The sequence below is a fragment of the Hyla sarda genome, chromosome 5 (genome assembly GCF_029499605.1).
Source record: "Hyla sarda isolate aHylSar1 chromosome 5, aHylSar1.hap1, whole genome shotgun sequence".
NCBI lineage: Eukaryota > Metazoa > Chordata > Amphibia > Anura > Hylidae > Hyla > Hyla sarda.
In genome coordinates, this window is record NC_079193.1 from 158,322,801 (window position 1) to 158,348,601 (window position 25,801).

The following is a 25,801-nucleotide window of genomic DNA, read 5'->3' on the forward strand; positions in this document are numbered from 1 at the left end:
GACACAGAGGAGTGCTAGCCCACCCTCACTTGCTGGGCTTTGTCCATGCCTGTGCTTCACACAAGCATTGTCTTTTCCATTGTTCTGTCTCATCTATCACTGAAGATGAACAAAAAAAGCACCAGCAGAACTGTTGCACAGGAGACACCAACAGAGTCCACATCGATTCCATTGACCCCATAGGTTTCTGTAACGTTGTCCAGCACTTCACCAGCATTTTACCAAACAAAATAGCACAAAATGGGGGGATATATTGTCTGGTATTTTTAAGGGAACCTGTGACTGAGACACCCAAACTAACATTAAAGCAAATGTGAACCCAAAAGCACCACTGTTGGATCCTTGCCTACAAATTCAGGATACCTGTGCTGATAAGGATGATCCTGTGCCAGATCCTAGACTAGAGGCAAAAATTCAGAGCTTAGGGTATATGTTCCCTTATCACTCCAATGAAAAGATACCTTACAGTGAATATGCCTGAATAACAGACCTTATAACTAGAGATGAGCTAACTTTTGAAAAACTTGATTCGGCCGATTCGCTGAATTTTTCAAACAAAATTGGTTCGATTCGAATTTATTCACGGCAAATCTATATTAAAAAACGTCTATTTCTGGCCTACAGAGAGCCTCAATAGAAGTGTAGAACACTTTGTTGTCTTCTAGCACGCATATGGAGTGTGCTGGGGTAGTGAAATAATGCTGTTATTCAGTATGACATGCAGATTACAGGCATCACTTTTAGAATCACTGCCGCAGAGCAGCACAATGACAGAGCCTGGAGGTGGCATCAGTATGAGGAGACCATTTAGTGGCTGAATGACACAGTGTGGAGGTGTTGGCAGCATGAAGAGACCATATAGTGGCTAAAACACAAAGCATGGAGGGGTTGGCAGCATGAGGAGACCATATAGTGGCTGAATGACACAGCTTGGAAGTGGCTGAAGCATGAGGAGACCATATAGTGGCTGAATGACACAGCCTGGAGCTGGCAGCAGCATGAGCATACACTAGGGCTTCACAATCTCTAAGATTAAAAGATGAATTTTGAAATTTTAATTGAAGATTTATGGTAGCTAGTGCTACCATAAAAAATGTGTTAGGCCCAGACCAAGCAGCATCAGTAAACCCTATATTGCCTGAATGATACAGTGGGGATCAAAAGTTTGGGCACCCAGGTAAAAATTTGTATTAATGTGCACAAAGAAGCCAAGGAAAGATGGAAAAATCTCCAAAAGGCATCAAATTACAGATTAGACATTCTTATAATATGTCATCAAAAGTTAGATTTTATTTCCATCATTTACACTTTCAAAATAACAGAAAACAAAAAAATGGTGTCTGCAAAAGTTTGGGTACCCTGCAGAGTTAATATCTTGTACTGCCCCCTTTGGCAAGTATCACAGCTTGTAAACGCTTTTTGTAGCCAGCCAAGAGTCTTTCAATTCTTGTTTGAGGTATCTTTTCCCATTCTTTCTTACAAAAGTCTTCCAGTTCTTTGAGATTTCTGGGCTGTCTGTCACACACTGCTCTTTTAAGGTCTATCCTTAGATTTTCAATTATGTTGAGGTCAAGAGATTGTGAAGGCCATGGAAAAACCTTCAGTTTACGCCTCTTGATGTAATCCCCTGTGGATTTCGAGGTGTGTTTAGGATCATTAACCATTTGTAAAAGCCATCCTCTGTTTAACTTCAGCTTTTTCACAGATGGCATCAAGTTAGCATCCAAAATTTGCTGAAATTATATTGAATCCATTTTTCCTTCTACACGTGAGATGTTCCCTGTGCCACTGGCTGCAATACAACCCCAAAGCATGATTGATCCACCCCCATGCTTAACAGTTGGACAGAGGTTCTTTTAATTAAATTCTGTTCCCCTTCTTCTCCAAACATACCTTTGCTCAAAAGTTCAATTTTAACCTCATCAGTCCACAGAATTTGTTTCCAAAATGCATCAGGCTTGTCTACATGTTCATTTGCAAAGTTCAAATGCTGATTTTTGTGGTGAGGACGTAGAAGGGGTTTTCTTCTGATGACTCTTCCATGAAGACCATATTTGTACAAGTATCTCTTTATAGTGGAATAGTGTACCACAACTCTGCCAGATCTTTCTGGAGGGATTGTGCAGTCAAACGTGAGTTTTGAATAGTTTTTCTACAGGTTATGCTGCTTCTGCCTCCACGCTCTCAGGTTATTGGTCCTGTGACAGTGTGCGACTCCTCCTCCTCATTCTCCACCGTGTCCTCAGGCTCCACTACAAGGACAAGTCTCAGTGCCCCTCCAGCATACCATGTGTGCAGTGCACGGCGGTGTCACGCTGTTCTTCACATGGTTTGCTTTGGCGAACGGAGTCACACAGGGGAAGGACTGCTAAAAGTAATTCATAATGAAATTGAATCATGGTTAACTTCATGAAAACTGGAAAAGGGAACCATGGTGACCGACAATGGGAAGAACATGTTGTCTGCACTGCGACAAGGAAGCCTGAGACATGCACCCTGCATGGTACACCTGTTCAATCTGGTTGTCAAGCATTTCCTGAAGTGTTCCCCCATCTGCAAGACATCCTAACAATGGGAAGGAAACTTTGCATGCATTTTAGCTAATTATAAACTGCAAAGCGCACAATCCTTGAGCTGCAGTGACGTTGCCACACGTTGGAATTCCTACCTCCATATGTTGGACCTATACGAACAGAAAAAAGCCATAATCAATTTCTTGATGATCCAAGCGGATAGCGGGACTCCCCTGTGTAACTTTAATGTCAACCAGTGACAGCTCATACGTGACACCTGCCGTTTGCTCAGGCCTTTGAGGAAGCGACATTATTAGTCAGTTGCCAGGATTATGGGATGAAGAACATTATTCCACTGCTTCACCTACTACAACACATGTTAGAAACGATGGATGATCAGGGCACTGGAGACGTGGCGCCTACATCTCACGGCCACATGAGCCCTGTGGGGGCTGAACTGGAGGAAGAGGGGAACAATGGAGCACAGTTTAGGTTTCATGAGATGGGCGGTTTTTCTAGTCATCTGACAGGAGAGGAGGAGCAGGACCATTTAGAGGAGCTAGAGGGTTATGAGGAAAGCGAGACAGAGGGCCCAGAAACACAGTGGCAGTATGCAGTGGAGATGGAGGCCGGGAATCCCTCCAAGTCACTTGCACAAATGGCACGATGCTCACTTGCTTGCGTAGTGACCGCCGAATTGTCACCATTGGGCAGCGGGATGACTTCTATCTCTCCACCTTATTGGACCCTCACTACCGGCACAAAAATGGGGCCTTTTTTACACCCACTGAGAGGAAGGACAAACTGACCTACTATAGAGACATCCTACGTAGTAAGTTGGCCGATGTCCATGTGCACCATTGTCCATCCCCTCTCAGGTCTGACTCGGGGGGGCCCTCTTCGCTCACCTTCCACTGCCATGGCTGCTGGGAGGGGTGGGGTGGCAGGAGCAGTAACAGCTCCATCATCAGCAGCCTGAGTCTACAGTCACTGCTGAGTAGCTTTCTTCACCCGCATAGTGAAGCAAATCATCAGCAGAAGTTAGACCTGGAGCAGGACCTGAACCAGCAGATGGTGGCATACCTTGACATGACCATGCCAACACACCTTGAAGATCCGCTGGACTTCTGGGCAGCCAAACTTGATTTGTGGCCGCAACTAGCAGAATTTGCAATGGAAAAGCTGTCCAGCCTGGCTAGTAGTGTTCCATCAGAGTGAGTGTTTAGTTCAGCAGGGGCCATAGTAACCTCAAGGAGAACTCGTCTGTCCACAAAAAATGAGGAGAGACTGACCTTTGTGAAGATGAATCAGGCATGGATCAGCCAGGATTTCCACCCACCAATGCCCGATGCATCAGAGTAGATTGACCATGGTGCCACACCAACACTTCACAAATATATAAGGATAAAAATAAAATATATCTACCCAAATTTTTTTTTATCAAACAAAAGGAAATATAGGTAAAAAACACCATGTGTTACCTACACCACCAAGTATTGATGTGATGCAAAGACCTCTAAAAGGTGGAAGGGAACAACGTATGGTCCATTGTAACCAGTGGGGGTAAAAACTTCCCCTGTAAGGCCCTACTCTCGCATTATTAATTCCCTTCATGGCAAGTGTTACATGGCTTTTCTTTTTTTTTTTTTATACACGTCTTCATGGCAAGTGTTACTCGCTCTAAAAAGGACAGCCCCACACAGGAACCTCTCCCTATTTCCCCCTACAAACACTGCCATTTTCCAGGGTTTTCAGTTGGAAATAGAGAGAGTTTCCTGATGGGACCACCCTTCTTTTCTGCCTACCTGCCTCAGCTACTATTTTGATTCTGCCACCTGCCTGATGCCACACATCTGATGCCAAGTTCCCCTTTTTACACCCTCCTTCGTCACCGAGTACTGGTATTGCCACCCACCACACCACTCTGTCACCGGGTCACTTTCAGGACTCCTGATGCTGTTGCTGCCACCTCCAGGCTGCCACCATATGTTCTCCTCATGCTGATGCCACCTGCAAGCTGTCTCATACTGCCACCATATGTTCTCCTCATTTTGATGCCAGCTCCAAACTGTCTCATCCTGCCACCTTATGGTCTCCTCCTGCTGCTGCCACCTCCAGGCTATGTCATTCAGCCACTATATGGTCTCCTCATGCTTCCGCCACCTCCAGGCTGTGTCATTCAGCCACTATATATTCTCTGCCGCAAATTCCAGGCGGTATCATTCTGCCACTACATGCTGCCACCAACTCCAGGCTGTGTCATTCAGCCATTATGTGGTCTCCTCATGGTTCTGCCACCTCCAGACTGTGTTATTCATCCACTATATGGTCTCCTCATGCTGTCCCCAACTCCAGGCTGTGTCATTCATCCACTATATGGTCTCCTCATTCTGCCGCCACCTCCACGCTGTGTCATTCAGCCACTATATGGTCTCCTCATGCTTCCGCCACCTCCAGGCAGTGTCATTCAGCCACTAAATGTTCTCCTCATGCTGCTGCAAACTCCAGGCTGTGTCATTCAGCCACTATATGGTCTCCTCATTCTGATGCCACCTCCAGGCTCTGTCATTGTGCCGCTCTATGACTGTGTTTCTAATAGCGAGGCCTCTGATCTGCATGTCATACTGAATAACAGTATTATTTCACTAACCCAGCACACACCCTATGCGTGTTACAGAGAGGCAAAGTGTTCTGCATCCCTATTGAGGCTATCTGTAGACCAGAAATAACCGTTTTTAATAGTGATTCGCCGTGAATAATTTCTGACCGAAACATATTTTTGGGATATATATAGTTCATCAAAATCAATGCAGCACTACTTAACCAAAGATGCATGATGCCAGCGCCCCGACCAGATCGCAGTCCATCCAATAGAAGAAAATTGGCGCAGCACTCCAAAGTATGTAGAAGAAACAGTGAATTTATTCCATCATGTCCCAAAAAACAAGCAATGTTTCAGCTCCTCAGCTCCTCAAGCTCCTTTAAGCATCCTTGAAAAAAGCTTCATTGAAGAGCTGAAACGTAGCTTGTTTTTTGGGACATGATGGAATAAATTCACAGTTTTTTCTACATACTTTGGAATGCTGCACCAATTTTCTTCTATATTTATATTATTTATTATATTTATAAATATAATTTTGTGTTATATTTAAAAGCACTATGATGTGGAGTCCAAAGTCAGCAACAGGTTGAAGGTTATTGCTTTTCATTAACTGAGAAGCTTATTTGACTCTTCATCCACATGGACATGAAGTACTTCATAACTCATCCAGAAAATCACATAGGCCTATTTGCTGGTTATTGCTCCTTCAGCACAGGTATTAGTTTTGAACTTACTATGTGCAAGTGTCACTTATATCAATTGTATTTAACTATTCCCATCATGCTGTCTTCTTCCTTATGTCTTGGAGCTGCATCTTAAATGCTGCCAGCAGTCGGATTTCATTCAGTGCAAGGTTAAATTAGCATTTACTGTACATTCCTTCAAAGGCCATTTAAAAGCTGAGGACCTTTAGGCCAATTTATATTATGAGGTATGCAGGTGACATGATGAAAATCAATGGCTCCCAAAATATAGTCCATCTAGGAATACAGCAAATTATAGAGAACTTCACTGTACTGTACATTTATAAGGGATTACTGACAGCTCTTTTGTCTTGCTTTGTGCCATGTAAGATTCAATAAAAGAGGCATTGAAGGAACTCAGGTTATATTCAAAAGCTCAAAATCATAAGAAAAGAGAGATCATGCAAGATGCACTGTATAATTTTGGGTCAAGTTTGGGGGGTGGAAAGTATTATTATATTATCGTACTAAAATGAATGGTGAATGATCTAATTTCCATGTTGTAGAAAATTCACTGAAAAGAAAAATGTCTTTCTCTCTGGCAATAATATCTTCTACAACTGTAATTACAAATGACGCCTGTCTACAGCCTTCTATTGATCTAAAAGAACTTTTCATTGCACCAAAAGGGTTAGTATAATCCCCATTGTTTTCCTTCATATTAATGGATGATGGGTCAAACTGCTGAATGATCAGCTGGTATTGGCAAATTGACCCCTTAACGACGCAGGACGAATATTTACGTCCTGCGCCGGCTCCTGCAATATAACGGGGTCACGAGGTGACCCCACCTCATAGCTGGTTGGTCCCGGTGGCTAATACTGGACATCACCGATCGTGGTGATGCCCGGTATTAACCCTTCAGAAGCGTCGATCTAAGTTGAATGCCGCGTCTAAAGTGAAACCAAAAGCATCCAGGCAGCTCAGACGGGCTGTTCGGGACCGCCGCGGTGAAATCAGCGCGTCTCAAACAGCTTGCAGGACACCAGGAGTATCCCTACCTGCCTCCTGTCTGTCCGATTGCCGAATGACTGCTCAATGCCTGAGATCCAGACAGGAGCAGTCGAGCAGCAATAACACTGATCAATGCCATGTTAATGCATGCCAGTAAACAGTGTAAGAGATAAGTGTGTGCAATGTTACATTCCCCTATGGGGGCTATAACATTGAAAAAAAAAAAAAAAGTTAAAAAAAGTGTTGTGTGATTTAACCCCTTCCCTAATAAAAGTCAGAATCACCCCCTTTTCCCATAAAAAAAAACAATGTAAATAAAAATAAATATAAACATATGTGGTATTGCTGCGTGCATAAATGTCCAAACTATAAAAAAAAGTATATAATTAATTAAACTGTACGGTCAATGGCGTACACGTTAAAAAATTCCAAACTCCAAAATAGCGTATTTAAAAAAATGAATAAAAAGCGATCAAAAAGTTGAATGAAAACAAAAGTTGTACCCATAAAAACTTCAGATCACGGCGCAAAAAAATGAGCCCTCATACATCCCCATATGGGGAAAAATAAAAAAGTTATAAGGGTCAGAAGATGACATTTTTAAAGGTATAAATTTCCTGCATGTAGTTATGATTTTTTCCAGAAGTATGACAAAATCAAACCTATATATGAAGGGTATCATTTTAACTGTATGGACATACAGAATAATGATAAGATTTAATTTTTATCGTAAAATGCACTGCGTAGAAACGGAAGCCTCCAAAACTTACAAAATGGCATTTTTTCTTCAATTTTGTCGCATAATTATTATTTTTTCCATTTCGTCATGGATTTTTGGGTAAAATGACTGATGTCACTGCAAAGTAGAATTGGTGGCACAAAAAATAAGCCATAATATTGATTTTTAGGTGGAAAATTGAAAGGGTTATGATTTCTAAAAGGCAAGGAGGAAAAACGAAAATGAAAAAACTGAAAAACGCTGAGTTCTTAAGGGTTTAAAAGGGTACTCCGGTGCAAAACTTTTTTTTATTTTTTTATTAACTGGTGCCAGAAAGTTAAACAGATTTGTAAATTACTTTTTTTTTATGTCTTTTCTGTCTGACCACAGTGCTCTCTGCTGACACCTCTGTCCATGTCAGGAAGTAAGAGTAGGAGCAAATCCCCATAGCAAACCTTTCCTACTCTGGACAGTTCCTGACATAGACAGAGGTGTCCGCAGAGATCACTGTGCTCAAAAAGAAAAGAAATTCAAAAATAAAATAACTTCCTCTGTAGTATGCAGCAGATGATAAGTACTGGAAGGATTAAGATTTTTAAATAGAAGTAATTCACAAATCCATTTAACTTTCTGGCAGTAGTTAATTTAAAAAAAAATTGTTTTGCACCAGAGTACTCCTTTAAGAATTTTTTGCTTTTTCCTCCTTGCATTCTTAGAGTCATAACTCTTTTAGTTTTCCATCCACAGACACAGATCAGGGCTGTTTTACCAACTGTACTTTGTAAACCTTTCATTTTAACCTAAAATGTAGTAAAAGCAAAATAAGCTATATTATTTTTAGGGAAAATTTTAAAAGAAAATGCAAATTTGTGGGGGTTTCGTTTTTACGCAGTGCACTTTATGTTAAAAATGACATGTTGGGGGAGATTTATCCAAACATGTGCAATGGAAAAGTTGAACAGTTGACCATAACAACCAATCAGATTGCTTCTTTCATTTTTCACATGCCTTCTAAAAAATGAAGGAAGCAATCTGATTGGTTGCTGTGGACAACTGCACCACTCTTCCTCTACACAGGTTTTAATACATTTCCCCCGTTATTGTTATTCTGTGGGTCAATACAATTAAAATGATACCCATATTTACACAGTTTTACTGTTACTGTACTACTTAACTAACTACTATTTTTTTTTAATCAAGTTCAGTAGTCTTAACATTGCCCTATTTCCCTAAAAAGTTTTATTTTTCTGTCTATAGAGCTGTTATCTGTATTTTTTTTATTTTTTTATTGGTACACCTTTTGTGGCTATGCTCTCTGAGATTTAAAGGGCCAGTGCACCAATGATTGGTGCCTGGCCCAATCAGTCTACTAGCTTCCACCTGCTCCCTGTCTATATAACCTCACTTCCCCTTCCCTTCCTGGCCGGATCTTGTTGCCTTGTGCCAGAGAAAGCGTTTAGTGTTGTCCAAAGCCTGTGTTCCAGATCTTCTGCTGTTGCCCCTGACTACAACCCTTGCTGCCTGCCCTGACCTTCTGCTACGTCCGACCTTGCTCTTGCCTTGTCCTTTTGTACCGCGCCTATCTCAGCAGTCAGAGACGTTGAGCCATTGCCGGTGGATACGACCTGGTTGCTACCGCCGCTGCAAGACCATCCTGCTTTGCGGCGGGCTCTGGTGAATACCAGTAGCAACTTAGAACCGGTCCGCCGGCACGGTCCACGCCAATCCCTCTCTGACACAGAGGATCCACCTCCAGCTTGCCGAATCATAACACTTATCAGCTGCTGTATGCTACAGAGGAAGTTGAGTTGTTCTTTTGTCTGACCACAGTGCTCTCTGCTGACACATCTGTCTGTGTCAGGAACTGTCCAGAGTAGGAGCAAATCCCCACAGAAAACCTCTCCTGCTCCAGACAGTTCCTCACATGGATAGAGGTGGCAGCAGAGAGCACTGTGGTCAGACAGAAAAGAACAACCCAACTTGCTCTGGAGCATATTACAGGTGATAAGTACTGGAAGGATTAAGATTTTTTAACAGAAGTAATTTACAAATCTGTTTAACTTTCTAGCACCAGTTAATTTGGGGGGAAAAAAATTCCACCATAGTACCCCTTAAAATTCCTGGCTAACAGTTTTGTAGTTTCCCTCACAGCAAAGCTCAGAGGAAAATGGTTACGGACTGTTTGTCGCACAGTCAAGCTCAAATGCGGGAAAACATATCTTCTTGTCTCATGATGCTGCTCAAGGTGCTGCAATTCCAAACACCAGGATAAAGATCTGTAGGTTTGAGATGTGGGAGCAATTCTGCACTATGCCTGACTGCAAGCCCACTTTAGTCCTGTTATGAAGCTATGGGGTCCTTTCAAAATGTTCCCTTAGTGGCCAATCCTCTTTTCACTTTGTCCTCCTACTCTCATCAGCTTAGACTGTGTTCTGTACTCATTTCTTAACAATTAGTCTTTGCCTTATACTGATCTGAACTATACTCCTCTCCCTCCTCTCTCTAGAGAGTCTGACGCTGCACTCATCTGAGAAGAGAGACCACACTCTACGGAACTCTTTTACTCTCAGCAGAAAGGTTGGGCTAGGTCTTGTTAGCTGCTCCTCCTCTTCAGTTTGTAATGTTCTTAGTTGTAAGAGTATGGCCAATCCTTGCTTATGCTAAACAAAAGCAGTAAAAATACACACCAAATTGCGCCCTATGGCTGAGAAATGGGGTATAACATGAATATTATCCAAGTCCAATGGAGGACCACAGGGCATAAACCCACTTTACTATGTCTCCTCTTATAAAACTAGTATGTCTTTTTTATGACTCAAATACATGTAATGGCCCCTTTAATCAATATATACAGGCCATTAAAGGGCTCAATATATCTGTATATTTATCTCATTCAGAAATTAATGTGAAGATGCGCCTGCAGTGAGCTCTCTGTGTTAACCACAGGAACTAATTTAAAGTCTGACAGATGTTAGTCTCCCCTATATGTTGAAGCAAGAGAAAACTGGACTGACTTTTGTTCACATTTTGAACATTCTTCTCTGCATTTCAAAACCTGCAGCAGTGAGCTGTGTAAAGAAAGAGAGGGGAGTTGCAATCAGCAACAGCTGTTTCAAGCATCACTTGAGAAAGAGTGTGATGACGCTTGAAACAGCAGTTGCTGATTGCAACACTCCTGTCTGTCTTCACGGAGCACCCACTGCAGGTTTTGTAATGCACAGAAGAAAGTAAAGTTAAACAACATTTTTCTACAGATGGTGAGTGCCCTTTTTTTTATTTATTTTATGAAGATTTCCCCCTACATGTTTCATGGCACCAGCTATGTCACCAGGAGTGTTGTACAAAAGCAGGAGCTGGGATAATTAGGCAAAAAAAAGAAAATGGTTTACATTATTTTTATTTCCTGGGATATAAATGTATTGTTACCTTGGTGAATAGAACCCATGCATTAAGTGGCTATTTTAATGGGGGTATTATGGAAGAAGGGTTTGCTCTTGATTTTCTTGTGAAGGATGTCTTCACCTAAATGACAAGCTGAACATAAGTTGCATTTATGTGTTTTCTACATCTACATACACACAAATCAATGAAAATAATTAAACACACCTTATGTTTCCTAGAACAATTTGGAAATACAGCCAAGCTCTTTATTGAAATACTGCAACAACAATCTTTCCGTGTTATAACATATGCTGCCAATGAGTTTAATGACCGATTTCTATGATAGGTAGAAAAACAAACAAACATAAACACCAAGGATTATTAGCTTTTTTGGGTTAATGGACCATTATAGATTGTTTATTGATACTAGGCAATGGTGTTGGATGATAAAAGAAGCAGTATGTGGGTTTACCTTCACGTAGCATTATATTCCTAGAAAAGATTGGGATTCGGCTAAAAGTTCTTGGCTAAACTGTTCCTCTTTCGTACCAAGGGCTTCATGTCCTACTTTAGCTTGTCAGCTGAGAGGGCAGCGAGCCACAGAGTGCAATAAAAGGTCAAGAATTAAGAGGGGCTTGTCATAAAGAATTAAAGTGGGCCTGTCATAAAAAGTGGATATTCTAAATTGAGAACCACGAACTGCAGCAAAAAGGAGTCTGTGTAACATTTTTCAATGACAAATCTTTTATAACCATTACTAGATCTGCTTTATATGAGCTGACAGAACTAAAAATGGTAATCTGAACTGCATTTATTGCTTCTCTCAATCAGGTGTGTGGATCATAAACTATATATGGATCATTATTTATCCTAGATCACAGTTATTGCCCACTTCAAATAGAACTTTACATGGGCAACTGTGAGGATTACAGCATGCAAACTTTTATTCTTATGAGTTCATTTTTATATTGACATGGTGTGTAGTGAAGTTAGGCTCGCGTGCATGTACTGTAGATATCGACATTCTACTTCATTCTGCTGTTATACATTGGAAGATGTTCGAACAAACCAGCACCCAATGAAAAATACCAGAGTTCCTTCAAAGCCACAGAACATGCATTGGTATGATTTTCAGGCATGAATATTGTACTAGACTGGAATATTTATAGTTGTCTAATATGTTATCTCTAGAGCTTACACATGTCCGGCCAGGTATCTTACATTTCAAATTATTTTGCAAAGATACTACTTTAATTGTTAGAATATCTGAGCTTATGTTTATGTTTTTAAATTTAAAGTAGATCCCCCCCCCCCCCCCCCCCGCAAAAAAAAAAAAAAAATTGGTGACGGTAGAATTGAAGTGATCTTTGGACCCCTGCATAGCGATTGCAGAGGTCCAATAAGTTAAAATGTTGGTTGGAGGTCTTTTACTCCTGCTGCTGGATTTTATGACAAAATGAAAATGTCCTTACAAAGCATAATTGGTCACACAAAAAATAAGCTCTCCTATGGGTCTGTACAGTGCCTTGAAAAAGTATTCATTCCCCTTGACTTTTTTCATATTTTGTTGCCTCAAAACCTGGAATTAACATGGATTGTTTGAGTTTTTTGATAATTTAATTTACAGAACATACCCACAGCTTTGAAGATGTTTTGTTTCGTTTTTTTATTGTGAAGCAAACAAGAAATAGGACAAAATAACAGAAAAAGTCAATGTGCATAACTATCCCCCCCCCCCTAAAGTCAATACTTTGTGGAGTCACCTTTTGCAGCAATCATAACTCATCACTTTGGATAAGTCTCTATGAGCTTGCCACATCTTACCAGTAAGATTTTTGCCCATTCCTCCAAAACTGCTCCAGCTCCTTCAAGTTGGATGGAACAGCAATCTTTAACCCCTTAAGGACTCAGCGTTTTTCAGTTTTTGCATTTTCATTTTTTCCTCACCACCTTTAAAAAATCATAACGCTTAAAATTTTGCACCTTAAAATCCATATTATGGCTTATTTTTTGCACCACCAATTCTACTTTGCAGTGACATTAGTCATTTTACCAAAAAATCCACAGTGAAACGGGAAAAAAAATCATTGTGCGACAAAATTGAAGAAAAAATTTCATTTTGCAATGTTTGGGGGCTTCCGTTTCTATGCAGTGCATTTTTCGGTAAAAATAACACATTATCCTACAGAGCCATTTGTTTGATTCCAGTACGGCTGCATCCATGCATTTCATTAATGTAACTGTGTCGTGTGATCACCTACCTGACCCACAGCAAATCCTTGTGGGTCAGGTAGGTGACACAATGTTAAATGTGTCAGAAGAAGTGGTCTGTCCTGGGTCAGTTGACTTTCCGTGATCTACGTTATGCAATATCCCTTTTCAGACTCTCCTGGTAGCTCCCTGAACATTCCCCAGCTGTATCTGTCTAATGCTGCTATCTCTATTGGATTAGGAAATACAGTTATACACCTGTTTTCACTAATTGCAGTTAAAATTATGCTATTTAACACAATTGTGCAAATTGCTTTTAAATTATTTTATAATTTGTACTGCAATTTTGGAAAATTGCAGCAATAACATTGCCAAAATGTGGTAACAATGTATCAAAAATGCTATACAAATGCACTGTAAACAATGCCTAAAAACTTAAAAAAAAACACTTCAATTTTCATTTTAGATCAAATCACTTTTGCCTTATGGCAATATTTCTCTAAAAAAACATACTTTGAATAAGAAAACAAATCAAAACTACATGTATTATGAACCAACTCACTTAAGTTTAGGCAGTTTAGGCTTCTGGTTGGAACAGTCTAGCGAGGTGGTTAGGTTGTTCTTTTTTAGGTGAATTGCATCACCCTCTCTCTCTGCAAAACTAGAGGATGTATGGGAAATGTAGGCCACGTGAGAGAGTAATTTCTGTTCTGAAATAGGAATTAGTATGACTGAAAATCTATACTTGCCACACTAGCAAAAACAGGAAAGCACAAAGCAAACACAAGAACCTCTGCTTTATTTTCTAATAATAGCCTATGTTGCACTATATAAGGACAACAAAATCATGTAAAGCTCCGCAACAAATGCAGTAACTGGAAGGATATTTGGATGCTATAAGGGACCCTTTGATAAGATAGATCTCTGTGAGGCTCTGTTAAAGCAAACTTTGTGGATTCTGGTTTTACAGAAGCCACAATATATTTAATGGTTTTATTCTGCAACAAATCTTAACAGATATTGATAGATCCTTTTACTTACCATGGGTCCATCGGATTTTCTATTTATAACGTATACTCATTTACAAAAATGCACCCAGAAAAACATGTCAGATTGCTCAGAAACTTAGCATTCAGTTATGTCTCAGGCTGATAGATTAATGATTACAGGTGTGGTTTGATTAGACAGTGGGTCTTGCAACAAGAGGGTGCAAAAGGTTCCCCCTCTGCCCTATAAAAAAGGCTCTCAGAGGCAACTTTTGGGTAGTGTACCTCTTGGTGAGAAATCGTTCACTGCTAGACATGAGTCTACAATAAATTCATAGACATTTCACTGGGTTGACAGATTATAAGGGGGGGTACATCATTGGACATAGAAAAGAATTAGAAACAACTTTGGTTGTTTCTACAATTCAGCTATCTAGGCTGTTCTGACCAAGCTGTTAGAAGGTCTTGGGTGAACAGAGAGTGCACTCCATAGCGTAGTAAGTCCAAGCAATAAAGGGAAGGGAAAGAGCTGAGTAAGAGATATGCTTACCCCAATAGGTTGTGAACCCCATACACAACCATGGAAGAAGGCATAAAGTGATCGTCCTGTAGCCCTTCCACCCGACAATTCAACAGGTAGGAGAAAGGCTTGCTTCGAAGAGATGGTGGGTAAACACGGCGCTTGATCTGTCCAGCGCCGTGTTTACCCACCATCTCTTTGAAGCAAGCTTGTCTCCTACCTGTAGGAGGTCTTGAGAGCAGTGGTTACAAGAGGACAAGTGTACATGGCAACCAGGATCTGGAAAGCCCTGACAGACCACCAATAGAGTGGATCATTAGATTTACTGACAAGCACTAGCAGCTCAGTTGGCCTTTGGCAGCTAGCCACCATCACTTGCAGTGTTGTCATGAAATAGAAACCTGGGTTGCTACAGATTAGATTTTTTTGTCTTTAGTGATGAATAAAGTTTTTTTGGGGGGTTTGACAACAGTCAAGTTTGAGTAAGAAGGCCTCATGGTAAGTGCTTCAATCTGCCTAGTAGTGATACAAGGGGCACTAACAGCTCAACGATATGTGCTGGACATCCTTCAGCCACATGTCTTGTCTCTCATGGCAGAGCTTCTAAGTTGTTAGCAGGATAATATCAATTGAACATTTATTTCAAGCCAGCTTTGGTAACCTATGACTCTGCAGGATCTACAACGCCTGCTGCAACATCTGTGAGTAAATGTGTCTCAGGATGCCATGTGAAACCTGTATGCCTCTATGCCCAGCCATATCTTATCTTGTATAGAGCCTAGAGGTGGCCCAACAGAACACTAGAGCCTCCTTTTCAATTTGACAGTTTTCCACCAATAAACATATCCTTTGCTCTTATATTGTAATCACTTACAGATATCATCATTTTATTCACACTCAAAAAGCTTAATTTAATGCTAGCAATTTTGGTGCATTATTTTTTGTCAATAAGTGTGTAAAAAGACAACATCTGCACCTATAACAGTATTCACAACGCTCTGAGGGATCCGTTTTATGGTGGATCAAAATGACGCCCGACAGACCCAACTGACTTTTAATGACGCCCATTGGGAATCTGTCATAGTCTCCATGCTGTGCTTTTCAAGCAATAAAAAGTGATGGGAACTTTGACGGAATCTTGGTATAAAAAGCTAGGATGGTAGTCTAAATCTTAGGCTAAGTTTCCCCCTGTTTTTTTTTATTTTATTTTTTTTTTGGAAAACTGCCACTGCAGTTTTTGAGCCAAAGCCAGAAGTGTACTCAAAAGGAATAGGAAATATAAAGGAAGGACTTATACTTCTCCTCCCTTATGGATCCACTCCAGACTTTGGCTCAAAAACTGCAATAGCAGTATTCAAAAACTACCAGAAAAAAAACCAAGTGGAAACTTGCCAAGATTAAGTAGCATATAGTCTAACAATACATATTCTGTGTTTAAATTATTTATCCAATTTATTCTACAAGACAAATTAGCCAAGTCTCCCAACATAATAAAAGTAATAGATCACATAACCAGGTTAATTGAAGAGGCCATTTCCTAAGCATGTGAATTATTGGAAATGTTCCTATTTTGGATACTATTTAAATTTTTTTGAGAGAAAGATCTATGTAACAGTACAGCATTAGGCTTTTAATTATTCTGTTGATTTTCTTGTTATAAGAACGATTGACCCAGGGTCTGTGATAAGAGAGGAGCGAATCGAATCTGACAAAGTCGAATTCATTCCGAATTTCATGAAAAATTCGATTCGCTCTGCTCCATGCTGGGAGCTGTAGTACCTGCATTTATAGACAGCTCGCAGCGAGTGTCACTTCTGTGTAATGTATAGATGCGAATGGGTGGATGCTCTTCTCTGGTCCCACTGTAGTATGAGTATATGCCGTATATATGTAGCAAAAATTGGAATGCGCTCACCTTCTTTGTGCATGTGCAATCAGTCCTCCTTCACTGCCTCCAGAGGAGAAAAAATCGAAGTGTAGTCACAGCACCGGTAAAAACATCCATTTATTAGAAATCTATTAAAAGTCCATTCAATACAAAAAGGTACAAACCAGCATGAACGAGGCCGAGACCTCCCCCTCTGATGCGTTTCCACCCTACCGGGCCTTAGTCATAGATGATCTATGACTAAATATATCTATTATTCATTTTTCCTGCAGAGAGCTGTGAGTTGCTGGAACCATCTGGCCAATCACATCTTTAGGGAAACATGAATCGAAGTATATATACAGTACGGCAGCGCAAGGGACCATAGAAGAGAAGACAGCCGCATCTATACATTATACAGGAGGATCACCATGGGTGTCAGAAGTGACACGGGCAATCTGTTAATTAGTCCAGGTACTCCTTCTCCCATCATGGAACCCTGGCGGGGTTTTTAAATTACTACTTTGTCCCCGTAATTTATGCCCCCATGCATGTTTATAATAATTAATTGTCCCCAGTGTGCTTATAATAATTCATTGGCCCCAGTGTGCTTATTCCCCCTTCTGCTGCCTGCTCCTCATCTTCTTGGAGCAGGGCAGCAGCGGGGACATGTTGGTGGCGGCGAATAAATGAATGGAGATACCTTATTTTAAAAAATTTTGAAAGGTACCATTAAAAAAAATATTAAAAAAGAAAAAGTAGTGATGGAAAAAATTAGTATTTAACGAAATATACCGTATTTATCGGCGTATAACACGCACTTTTTAGGCTAAAATTTTAAGCCTAAAGTCTATGTGTGTGTTATACGCCGATACACCCCCAGGAAAGGCAGGGGGAGAGAGGCCGTCGCTGCCCGCTTCTCTCCCCCTGCCTTTCCTGGGGTATAGAGCCCTGCTGCCGGCCCTTCTCTCCCCCTGGCTATCGGCGCCGCTGCCCGTTCTGTCCCCCTGACTATCGGTGCCTGCGCCCCAATGCCGGCGCCGATAGCCAGGGGGAGAGAAGCGGCGCCGACAGCCAGGGGGAGAGAAGGGGCAGCGGCACCCATTGCCGGCGCCGCTGCCCCGTTGCCTCCCCCCATTCCCGGTGGCATAATTACCTGGGTCGGGTCCGCGCTGCTGCAGGCCTCCGGCGTGCGTCCCCGGCGTTGTTGCTATGCGCTGCACGGCGCGGCGCATGACGCAGGGGACGCGCGCCGGAGGCCTGCAGCAGCGCGGACCCGACCCAGGTAATTATGCCGACCCAGGTAAAAATCCACTCATCTATATCTGTGATCGGTGGCTAACCCTATCTTAAATTTAATTGGAATAAAACTACACTAAGCATGTGCGCTACAGCTCAATGGCAGGATGAGGCGGTGGAATAATTCCAAGTCTAGACCCTACAGGGAGTTGATGAATTTATGTAATGCTAATAAGTTGGACACAAAATATGCATCTGTTGTCTACATAAAATAATCTGTTACTTTGACTAAGCTTTTTATTGGTGATATTACATTCAACAAATATATCCGAAATACTTTGGTGATGTATATTGAACAAAATGGTAAAGAACCATATTAACTATTAATGAACACGGCCAATCTATTTATTTATTTATTTTTTTTGGGGGGGGGGTAGTTTTTTTTTACTCCATGCTTTTTAAGATCCATAACTCTTTTCTATTTCTATCTACATACCCACATGATGGCTTGTTTTTCGCACAATAATTTTACTTTGACACTCTTTACGTGTATATTTTATATATATATATATATATATATATATATATATCTATATATATATATATATATATATATATATATATACAAGGGTTGGTGTGAGACAGCACCGGGGACCAACCTTCGTGCATGTGAAACACCCAGGCAGCCAGCCTGGTGTTAATATGTGCAAAGTGCAGGAATCACAGCACCAATAGGTCTAGGATCTTCATAAGCTGATTTCTTTATTCACCCCAAAAATACAACGTTTCGGCAACAATATCATGCTTGATAAAGGCTATTGTTGCCGAAACGTTGTATTTTTGGGGTGAATAAAGAAACCAGCTTATGAAGATCCTAGACCTATTGGTGCTGTGATTCCTGGACTTTGCATATATATATATATATATATATATATATATATATATATATATATATATTATTATTATTATTATTATTATTATTATTATTATTATTTATTTTGTGGTTTTTTTCACCACCACAGCATGGGAAACTCTGACAGGATGCCAACACTTGTATAATGTTGGACCTGAGAAAGGCACATATAGGCGCTGAAACACATTGTTGTTTGTTTGTTTGTTTTTTCAAATAAATCTTTATCTCCTGTGTAACTGTAGTGACCTAAAAACTTAATGTGCTCGTATTAAACCCTGATTTTCTCCCTATTTTGCAACTCCTATCATCTATCTGCAGCCTAAGGTATGTGGATGGGGTCCTCCAGCTACATACTGCGAATGTTATGCCTATCCTGACTGCTCCACCCGTTAGGGTCAGTATGGCACCAGTGTTGTGGTGGCGGGTTAATAACACCCCACAGTACTACACCAGGGAGCGCCCTGATGCTTTTTTTCCCCTCTCTCTCACTATAACAGTTTATTGAGCTTGAGAAAGAGCCAAGTTGCCAACTATATGGAGGGTCAAAAAGTTGCTTTTTTTAAAGCATTTCCAGAAAGAATTAATAAAAGCTGGATAGTATAACAGTAAAGCAGGATGCTGTCACCTTTTCCTTTCTTATGTAGCTTAAGTGGGATATCTTCAGACCATTTTTACTTGGAACCTAGCATCCATGAAAGCTTATGGAAACTTAGTGCTATCCTATCCCCATAAAATTAGCTTGCACTAACCTCCAATTATTACCCTGGTACCCACCGCCACAGGGATGCCGGGAAGAGCCAGAGCCAACAGGCCCGGAGCGTCAAAAATGGTGCTCCTGGGCCTAGGCGGTAACAAACTGGCATTATTTAGGTTGGGGAGGGCCATGAACAATGGTCCTTGCCCACCCTGGTAAGGTCAGGCTGTTGCTGCTTGGTTGCTATCTGGCTGATACTGAAAATAGGGGGAACCGTATGGATTTTTTTTTTTATAAATAAATAAATGTAAAAGAAAAAGGGTGTGGTTCCCTCATTTTTTCAGTATCAGCCAGATACCAACCAAGCAGCAACAGCCTGATGTTACCAGGGTGGGCGAGGACCATTGTTACTGGCCCTCCCCAGCTTAAATAATGCCAGCCTGTTACCGCCTAGGTCCAGGAGCTCCATTTTTGATGCTCCGGGCCTGTTGGTACCTGCTCTTCCCGGAACCCCTGTGGCGGTGGGTACCGGGGTAATAATTGGGGGTTAACACTAGCTGTTTTGGGGGCTAACGCTAAGCCCCAGTTTAGTAATGGATTCTGTCTACAAGACGCCTTCCACTATTAAGCCTGAAAATTCAATTATAAAAAGCACAACACATTGAAAAACATTTTTTATTTAAAAAAAACTCTCCCCCATAGCCTTCTTTAACCCTTTTATTGACATTTAAAAAAAACACTGTTCATCATCGCAATCCACCAAATCTCACATAGTCCTCCACATTTACGTATCTAAAAAAAAAAAAACTACAAAAAGTTTTGTACATTTTTTTGTTTCCACACATCAGCAAAAACGCAAGAAAAAAAAAAACCACAAAAAAAACCTGACAAAACGCAGGAAAAAGCTGGGACAGTTTTTCTGGAGTTTCTGCTGATGGACAAAAAACCTCAATGAAATCCTGGCCTCAAAGCAATAGAACAAAATCCCTACGTCCACTTTTCCTGTGATGTAGAGAAGGAGTGTACGGTAGAGCGAGGGGGGCTTTTCTATATTTGCACAAGATTTATCAAAGCAGGACACAGCCTTAGTAAATTCTGAGCAAGAGTGTAAATTAGACAGGAGTGTAAAGGGGTAGATCTGTGTCTACAATAGACACCTAATGATAAATGTCCCCCAAAGTCCTTTAACACAGACAGATTTCATTTGTTATAAATGCCGGTCAGCAATATATCATGTTGGTTGGCACTTATTAAAAATAGTCTTTACCTAAGCCTATTGCCAGGCGTGAATAGCTCTCCAAACAATAACTCAGTTGCTTGTTGTCTGCAGCACAGACAAGCATTAGATCAATTTTTAGATGATCACGTGGACTTTTATACAGGGAAACCATCAGAAAGAAACCTTCTTAGGAACAATTGTTTGACCAATATTCAAAAGGATGCTCACTTAAAGGGGTACTCCGGTGCTTAGACATCTTATCCCCTATCCAAAGGATAGGGGATAAGATGCCTGATCATGGGAGTCCCGCCGCTGGGGACCCCTGTGATCTTGCATGCGGCACCCCGTTTGTAATCAGTCCCCGGAGCGTGTTTGCTCCGGGTCTGATTACCGGCGGCTACAGGGCGCCCCCGTGTGATGTCACGCTCCGCCCCTCAATGCAAGTCTATGGGAGGGGGCATGACAGCTACCACGCCCCTCCCGTAGGCTTGCATTGAGGAGCGGAGCGTGACGTCATATGGGGGCGGAGGTGTGATGTCACACACCGCCCTGTAGTCGCCGGTAATCAGACCCGGAGCGTGTTCGCTCTGGGTCTGATTACCGGCGACTACAGGGCGGGCGGCGTGTGACGTCTTTGGATGAGGGATAAGATGTCTAAGCACCGGAGTACCCCTTTAAATAATGCATATAGTTCCTGAGGATGGGTCAGCTGTGTTAAAGGGGTATTCCAGGTTGCTACAGGGGCTGTAAAGTTAGTATAGTTCATAATATAGTGCCTGTGTCACGATGCCGGCTGGCAGGAGGTGGATCCTCTGTGCCAGAGAGGGATTGGCGTGGACCGTGCTAGTGGACCGGTTCTAAGTCACTACTGGTTTTCACCAGAGCCCGCCGCAAAGCGGGATGGTCTTGCTGCGGCGGTAGTGACCAGGTCGTATCCACTAGCAACGGCTCAACCTCTCTGGCTGCTGAAGATAGGCGCGGTACAAGGGAGTAGACAGAAGCAAGGTCGGACGTAGCAGAAGGTCGGGGCAGGCAGCAAGGATCGTAGTCAGGGGCAACGGCAGAAGGTCTGGAACACAAGCTAGGAACACACAAGGGAACGCTTTCACTGGCACAATGGCAACAAGATCCGGCGAGGGAGTGAAGGGGAAGTGAGGTATAAATAGGGAGTGCACAGGTGAACACACTAATTGGAACCACTGCGCCAATCAGCGGCGCAGTGGCCCTTTAAATCGCAGAGACCCGGCGCACGCGCGCCCTAGGGAGCGGGGCCGCGCGCGCCGGGACAGGACAGACGGAGAGCGAGTCAGGTACGGGGGCCGGGATGTGCATCGCGAGCGGGCGCCACCCGCATCGCGAATCGCATCCCGGCTGGAGACGGTATCGCAGCGCACCGGGTCAGTGGAGCTGCCCGGAGCGCTGCGGTAGTGAGAGTGAAGCGAGCGCTCCGGGGAGGAGCGGGGACCCGGAGCGCTCGGCGTAACAGTACCCCCCCCCTTGGGTCTCCCCCTCTTCTTAGAGCCTGGGAACCTGAGGAGCAGACTTTTGTCTAGGATGTTGTCCTCAGGTTCCCAGGATCTCTCTTCAGGTCCACAGCCCTCCCAATCCACCAAAAAGAACCTTTTTCCTCTGACCGTCTTGGAGGCCAGTATCTCTTTCACTGAGAAGACGTCAGAAGAACCGGAGACAGGAGTGGGAGAAACTAACTTGGGAGAGAAACGGTTGATGATGAGTGGTTTAAGAAGAGAGACATGAAAGGCATTAGGAATACGAAGAGAAGGAGGAAGAAGAAGTTTGTAAGAGACAGGATTAATTTGGCACAAGACTTTGAAAGGACCAAGATAGCGTGGTCCCAGTTTGTAACTGGGGACACGAAAGCGGACATATTTAGCGGAGAGCCATACCTTGTCTCCGGGAGCAAAAATGGGGGGAGCTCTTCTTTTCTTATCGGAAAACTTTTTCATGCGAGATGAAGCCTGTAAAAGAGAATTTTGGGTCTCTTTCCATATGGTGGAAAGATCACGAGTCACTTCATCTACAGCGGGCAAACCAGAGGGCAAGGGAGTAGGGAGGGGGGGAAGAGGGTGACGGCCGTACACCACGAAAAATGGGGATTTGGAGGAAGATTCAGAGACTCTGAAGTTATACGAGAATTCGGCCCATGGTAGAAGATCTGCCCAGTCATCCTGGCGGGAGGAAACAAAATGGCGTAAATAATCACCCAGGACCTGGTTAATTCTTTCCACTTGCCCATTGGATTGAGGGTGATATGCAGAGGAAAAGTTTAATTTAATCTTGAGTTGTTTACAGAGAGCCCTCCAGAATTTTGACACGAATTGGACGCCTCTATCCGAGACGATCTGCGTGGGCAAGCCGTGAAGACGAAAAATGTGTACAAAAAATTGTTTTGCCAGATAGATATCATAAAGAAACCTTCCCACTGAACTCCTTGCTTCTGTTCCTTTCAATTTACTTACTGATTTGAAGTTCCACTTTGGAGCCACTTTTAATATTACATTAGGAAACTTCATTTTTTCAAGCAATCCCGTTAAAATTATGCTTTCAACAGAATCTCTTTCAGGACCAATGCTGATTGTAAGCAAAAGTGCATCGAAATAAAATTCTCTGTTCCCCTACTAGCACCATTAACAGAATATTTTTCTCATGGGCTAGAGAGTGCTGAACATGGCAGCAGTCCATTCATATAATACAGACTGTATTAGAAATTGTCACGATGCCGGCTGGCAGGAGGTGGATCCTCTGTGCCAGAGAGGGATTGGCGTGGACCGTGCTAGTGGACCGGTTCTAAGTCACTACTGGTTTTCACCAGAGCCCGCCGCAAAGCGGGATGGTCTTGCTGCGGCGGTAGTGACCAGGTCGTATCCACTAGCAACGGCTCAACCTCTCTGGCTGCTGAAGATAGGCGCGGTACAAGGGAGTAGACAGAAGCAAGGTCGGACGTAGCAGAAGGTCGGGGCAGGCAGCAAGGATCGTAGTCAGGGGCAACGGCAGAAGGTCTGGAACACAAGCTAGGAACACACAAGGGAACGCTTTCACTGGCACAATGGCAACAAGATCCGGCGAGGGAGTGAAGGGGAAGTGAGGTATAAATAGGGAGTGCACAGGTGAACACACTAATTGGAACCACTGCGCCAATCAGCGGCGCAGTGGCCCTTTAAATCGCAGAGACCCGGCGCGCGCGCCCTAGGGAGCGGGGCCGCGCGCGCCGGGACAGGACAGACGGAGAGCGAGTCAGGTACGGGGGCCGGGATGTGCATCGCGAGCGGGCGCCACCCGCATCGCGAATCGCATCCCGGCTGGAGACAGTATCGCAGCGCACCGGGTCAGTGGAGCTGCCCGGAGCGCTGCGGTAGTGAGAGTGAAGCGAGCGCTCCGGGGAGGAGCGGGGACCCGGAGCGCTCGGCGTAACAGCCTGTACCTGTTTGTGATGGTTTTCTTACAATTCTTATGTGATTTTCACCCCAATATATATTTTTAACAGCATACAAAATGACAGTTGTCTCAGATTTTTCCCAAGTTGCAATGCGGCCGAGACCTGACTCACTAGTCAGCTGATGACAGGGAGCCTGTCTGCTTCAATAGGTGGAGCGATTGCTTGGTGGGAAAGAGATCAATCTGCAACTAATGCAACAGCTGTAGGCACCCTGATTGAAAATCACAGGTCTTTTGAATGGATGCAGCTCATTTATGTCTCAATGGGTGGGATGGCTGATGTGTGGGAGGGAGGAAAATGGAATCATGGGATTTGTAGTCAAAAAAAGAAAAGTCAAACAGGAAATACTGGTTCACAAAAAGCTAGCACAGTGTTATGGTAACCTCACAACATTTATGAGCGGATCCACCAAAAGCTGATCAGACCGTGGGAGCTTCTGTGTTCTTGAGAAAGTGGCTCTGACTTCTTTGTTTTGAATTGAGTAGCTGCTCTTGAACACAACTGCTCCATTCATTGTCTATAGAGCTACCAGAGATAAGTACAGTGCTCTGCTTCCTTCAGTAGCTCCTTAGACCAGTGTGTGCCCGCAGCTGTTGCAGAACTACAACTCCGAGCATGCCCAGACAGCCAAAGGCTGGGAGTTGTAGTTTTGCAACAGCTGGATACATACTATTTTGGAAACACTGCCATAGACAATGAATGGTGAGGCTGTTCCTTCGGCTGAAAAGTTACTTAAACCAAGAGGTTTGGGGAAAAAAATGTATAAATAAGATAAAAAAAATGTATATATATATATATATATATATATATATATATATATATATATATATATATTGTGCATTAAATCAATGCATTAGACAATACAAAGACACAATCTACAATTTATTTACCTGTATTTAACAAAAGTATTTAAAAAAAAGTACTATGTTAAAGGATTACATTCTTCCAATTTTTTTTTTACATGTTTTGATGGTTTAAGTGCGGTTTGTGCATTTATTTTCTCCCCAATAACCTATTAGTATTGAAGTTTATTTTCATATGATTTACCATTTCATTCACAGGCTCTAACCTCAATGATGGACAATGGCATGAAGTACGATTTACAGCTGAGGAGAACTCTGCCATGTTAACTATTGATGGTGATGAAGCTTCATCAGTTAAAACAAATAGTCCACTTCAATTCCGAACTGGAAGTCATTATTTTTTTGGAGGTAAGATTTTTTTATTGATTTATTTTTGCTGCGGCTGATTTTGCTACCAATTGACTTCAATGGGTAGCAAAATAAGCAGCATATATGCAGTAAAATACAGCACATGTAACCCTACCCTAAGGGTATATTTACACGTACACCATCCCATGCATGTTTGATTCACAGGATTTGAAGTTGCAGATTTCATCTAAACTAATTGACTTAACACTGCTTCAAATCCTGTGCATCAAATATGTACAGGATACTGTATGTGTGAATATATCCTAATGCATATGCAGAGATTGTGATTTCACATATATGAAACATCAGCTCACATTCTGGCTTTATTACTTACCGTACATAGTTATAATGATATTCAGTATATGTGCTGAGATTTGATAGAACTCTGTGTCCCTCTGACTTTATGCAGACTATTTTGTTTCAATTGGGAGAGATTCTCTTAGGCTATGGATTACATTGGACCTGCAGTGTCACCCCCCTGTGAAGCTTTGGGGGCCTTGTAGGAGCTTAGTGTGGAAAGGAAAATGACAGATTCTATATTCTGCCACATTTCTATGATAAGAAATCTATGAAATG

At 42.3% G+C, this 25,801-nt stretch overlaps 1 protein-coding gene across 1 annotated transcript in view; it reads left to right on the plus strand.

Moving 5' to 3' along the window:
• Positions 1–25,801, plus strand: part of CNTNAP2 (contactin associated protein 2) — a 1,818,787-nt gene that overhangs the window by 982,570 nt on the left and 810,416 nt on the right. Inside the window, exon 9 of the mRNA XM_056520555.1 lies at positions 25,076–25,225. Coding sequence (XP_056376530.1) covers positions 25,076–25,225 — 150 coding nt within the window. The remainder of the gene's footprint in view (positions 1–25,075; positions 25,226–25,801) is intronic.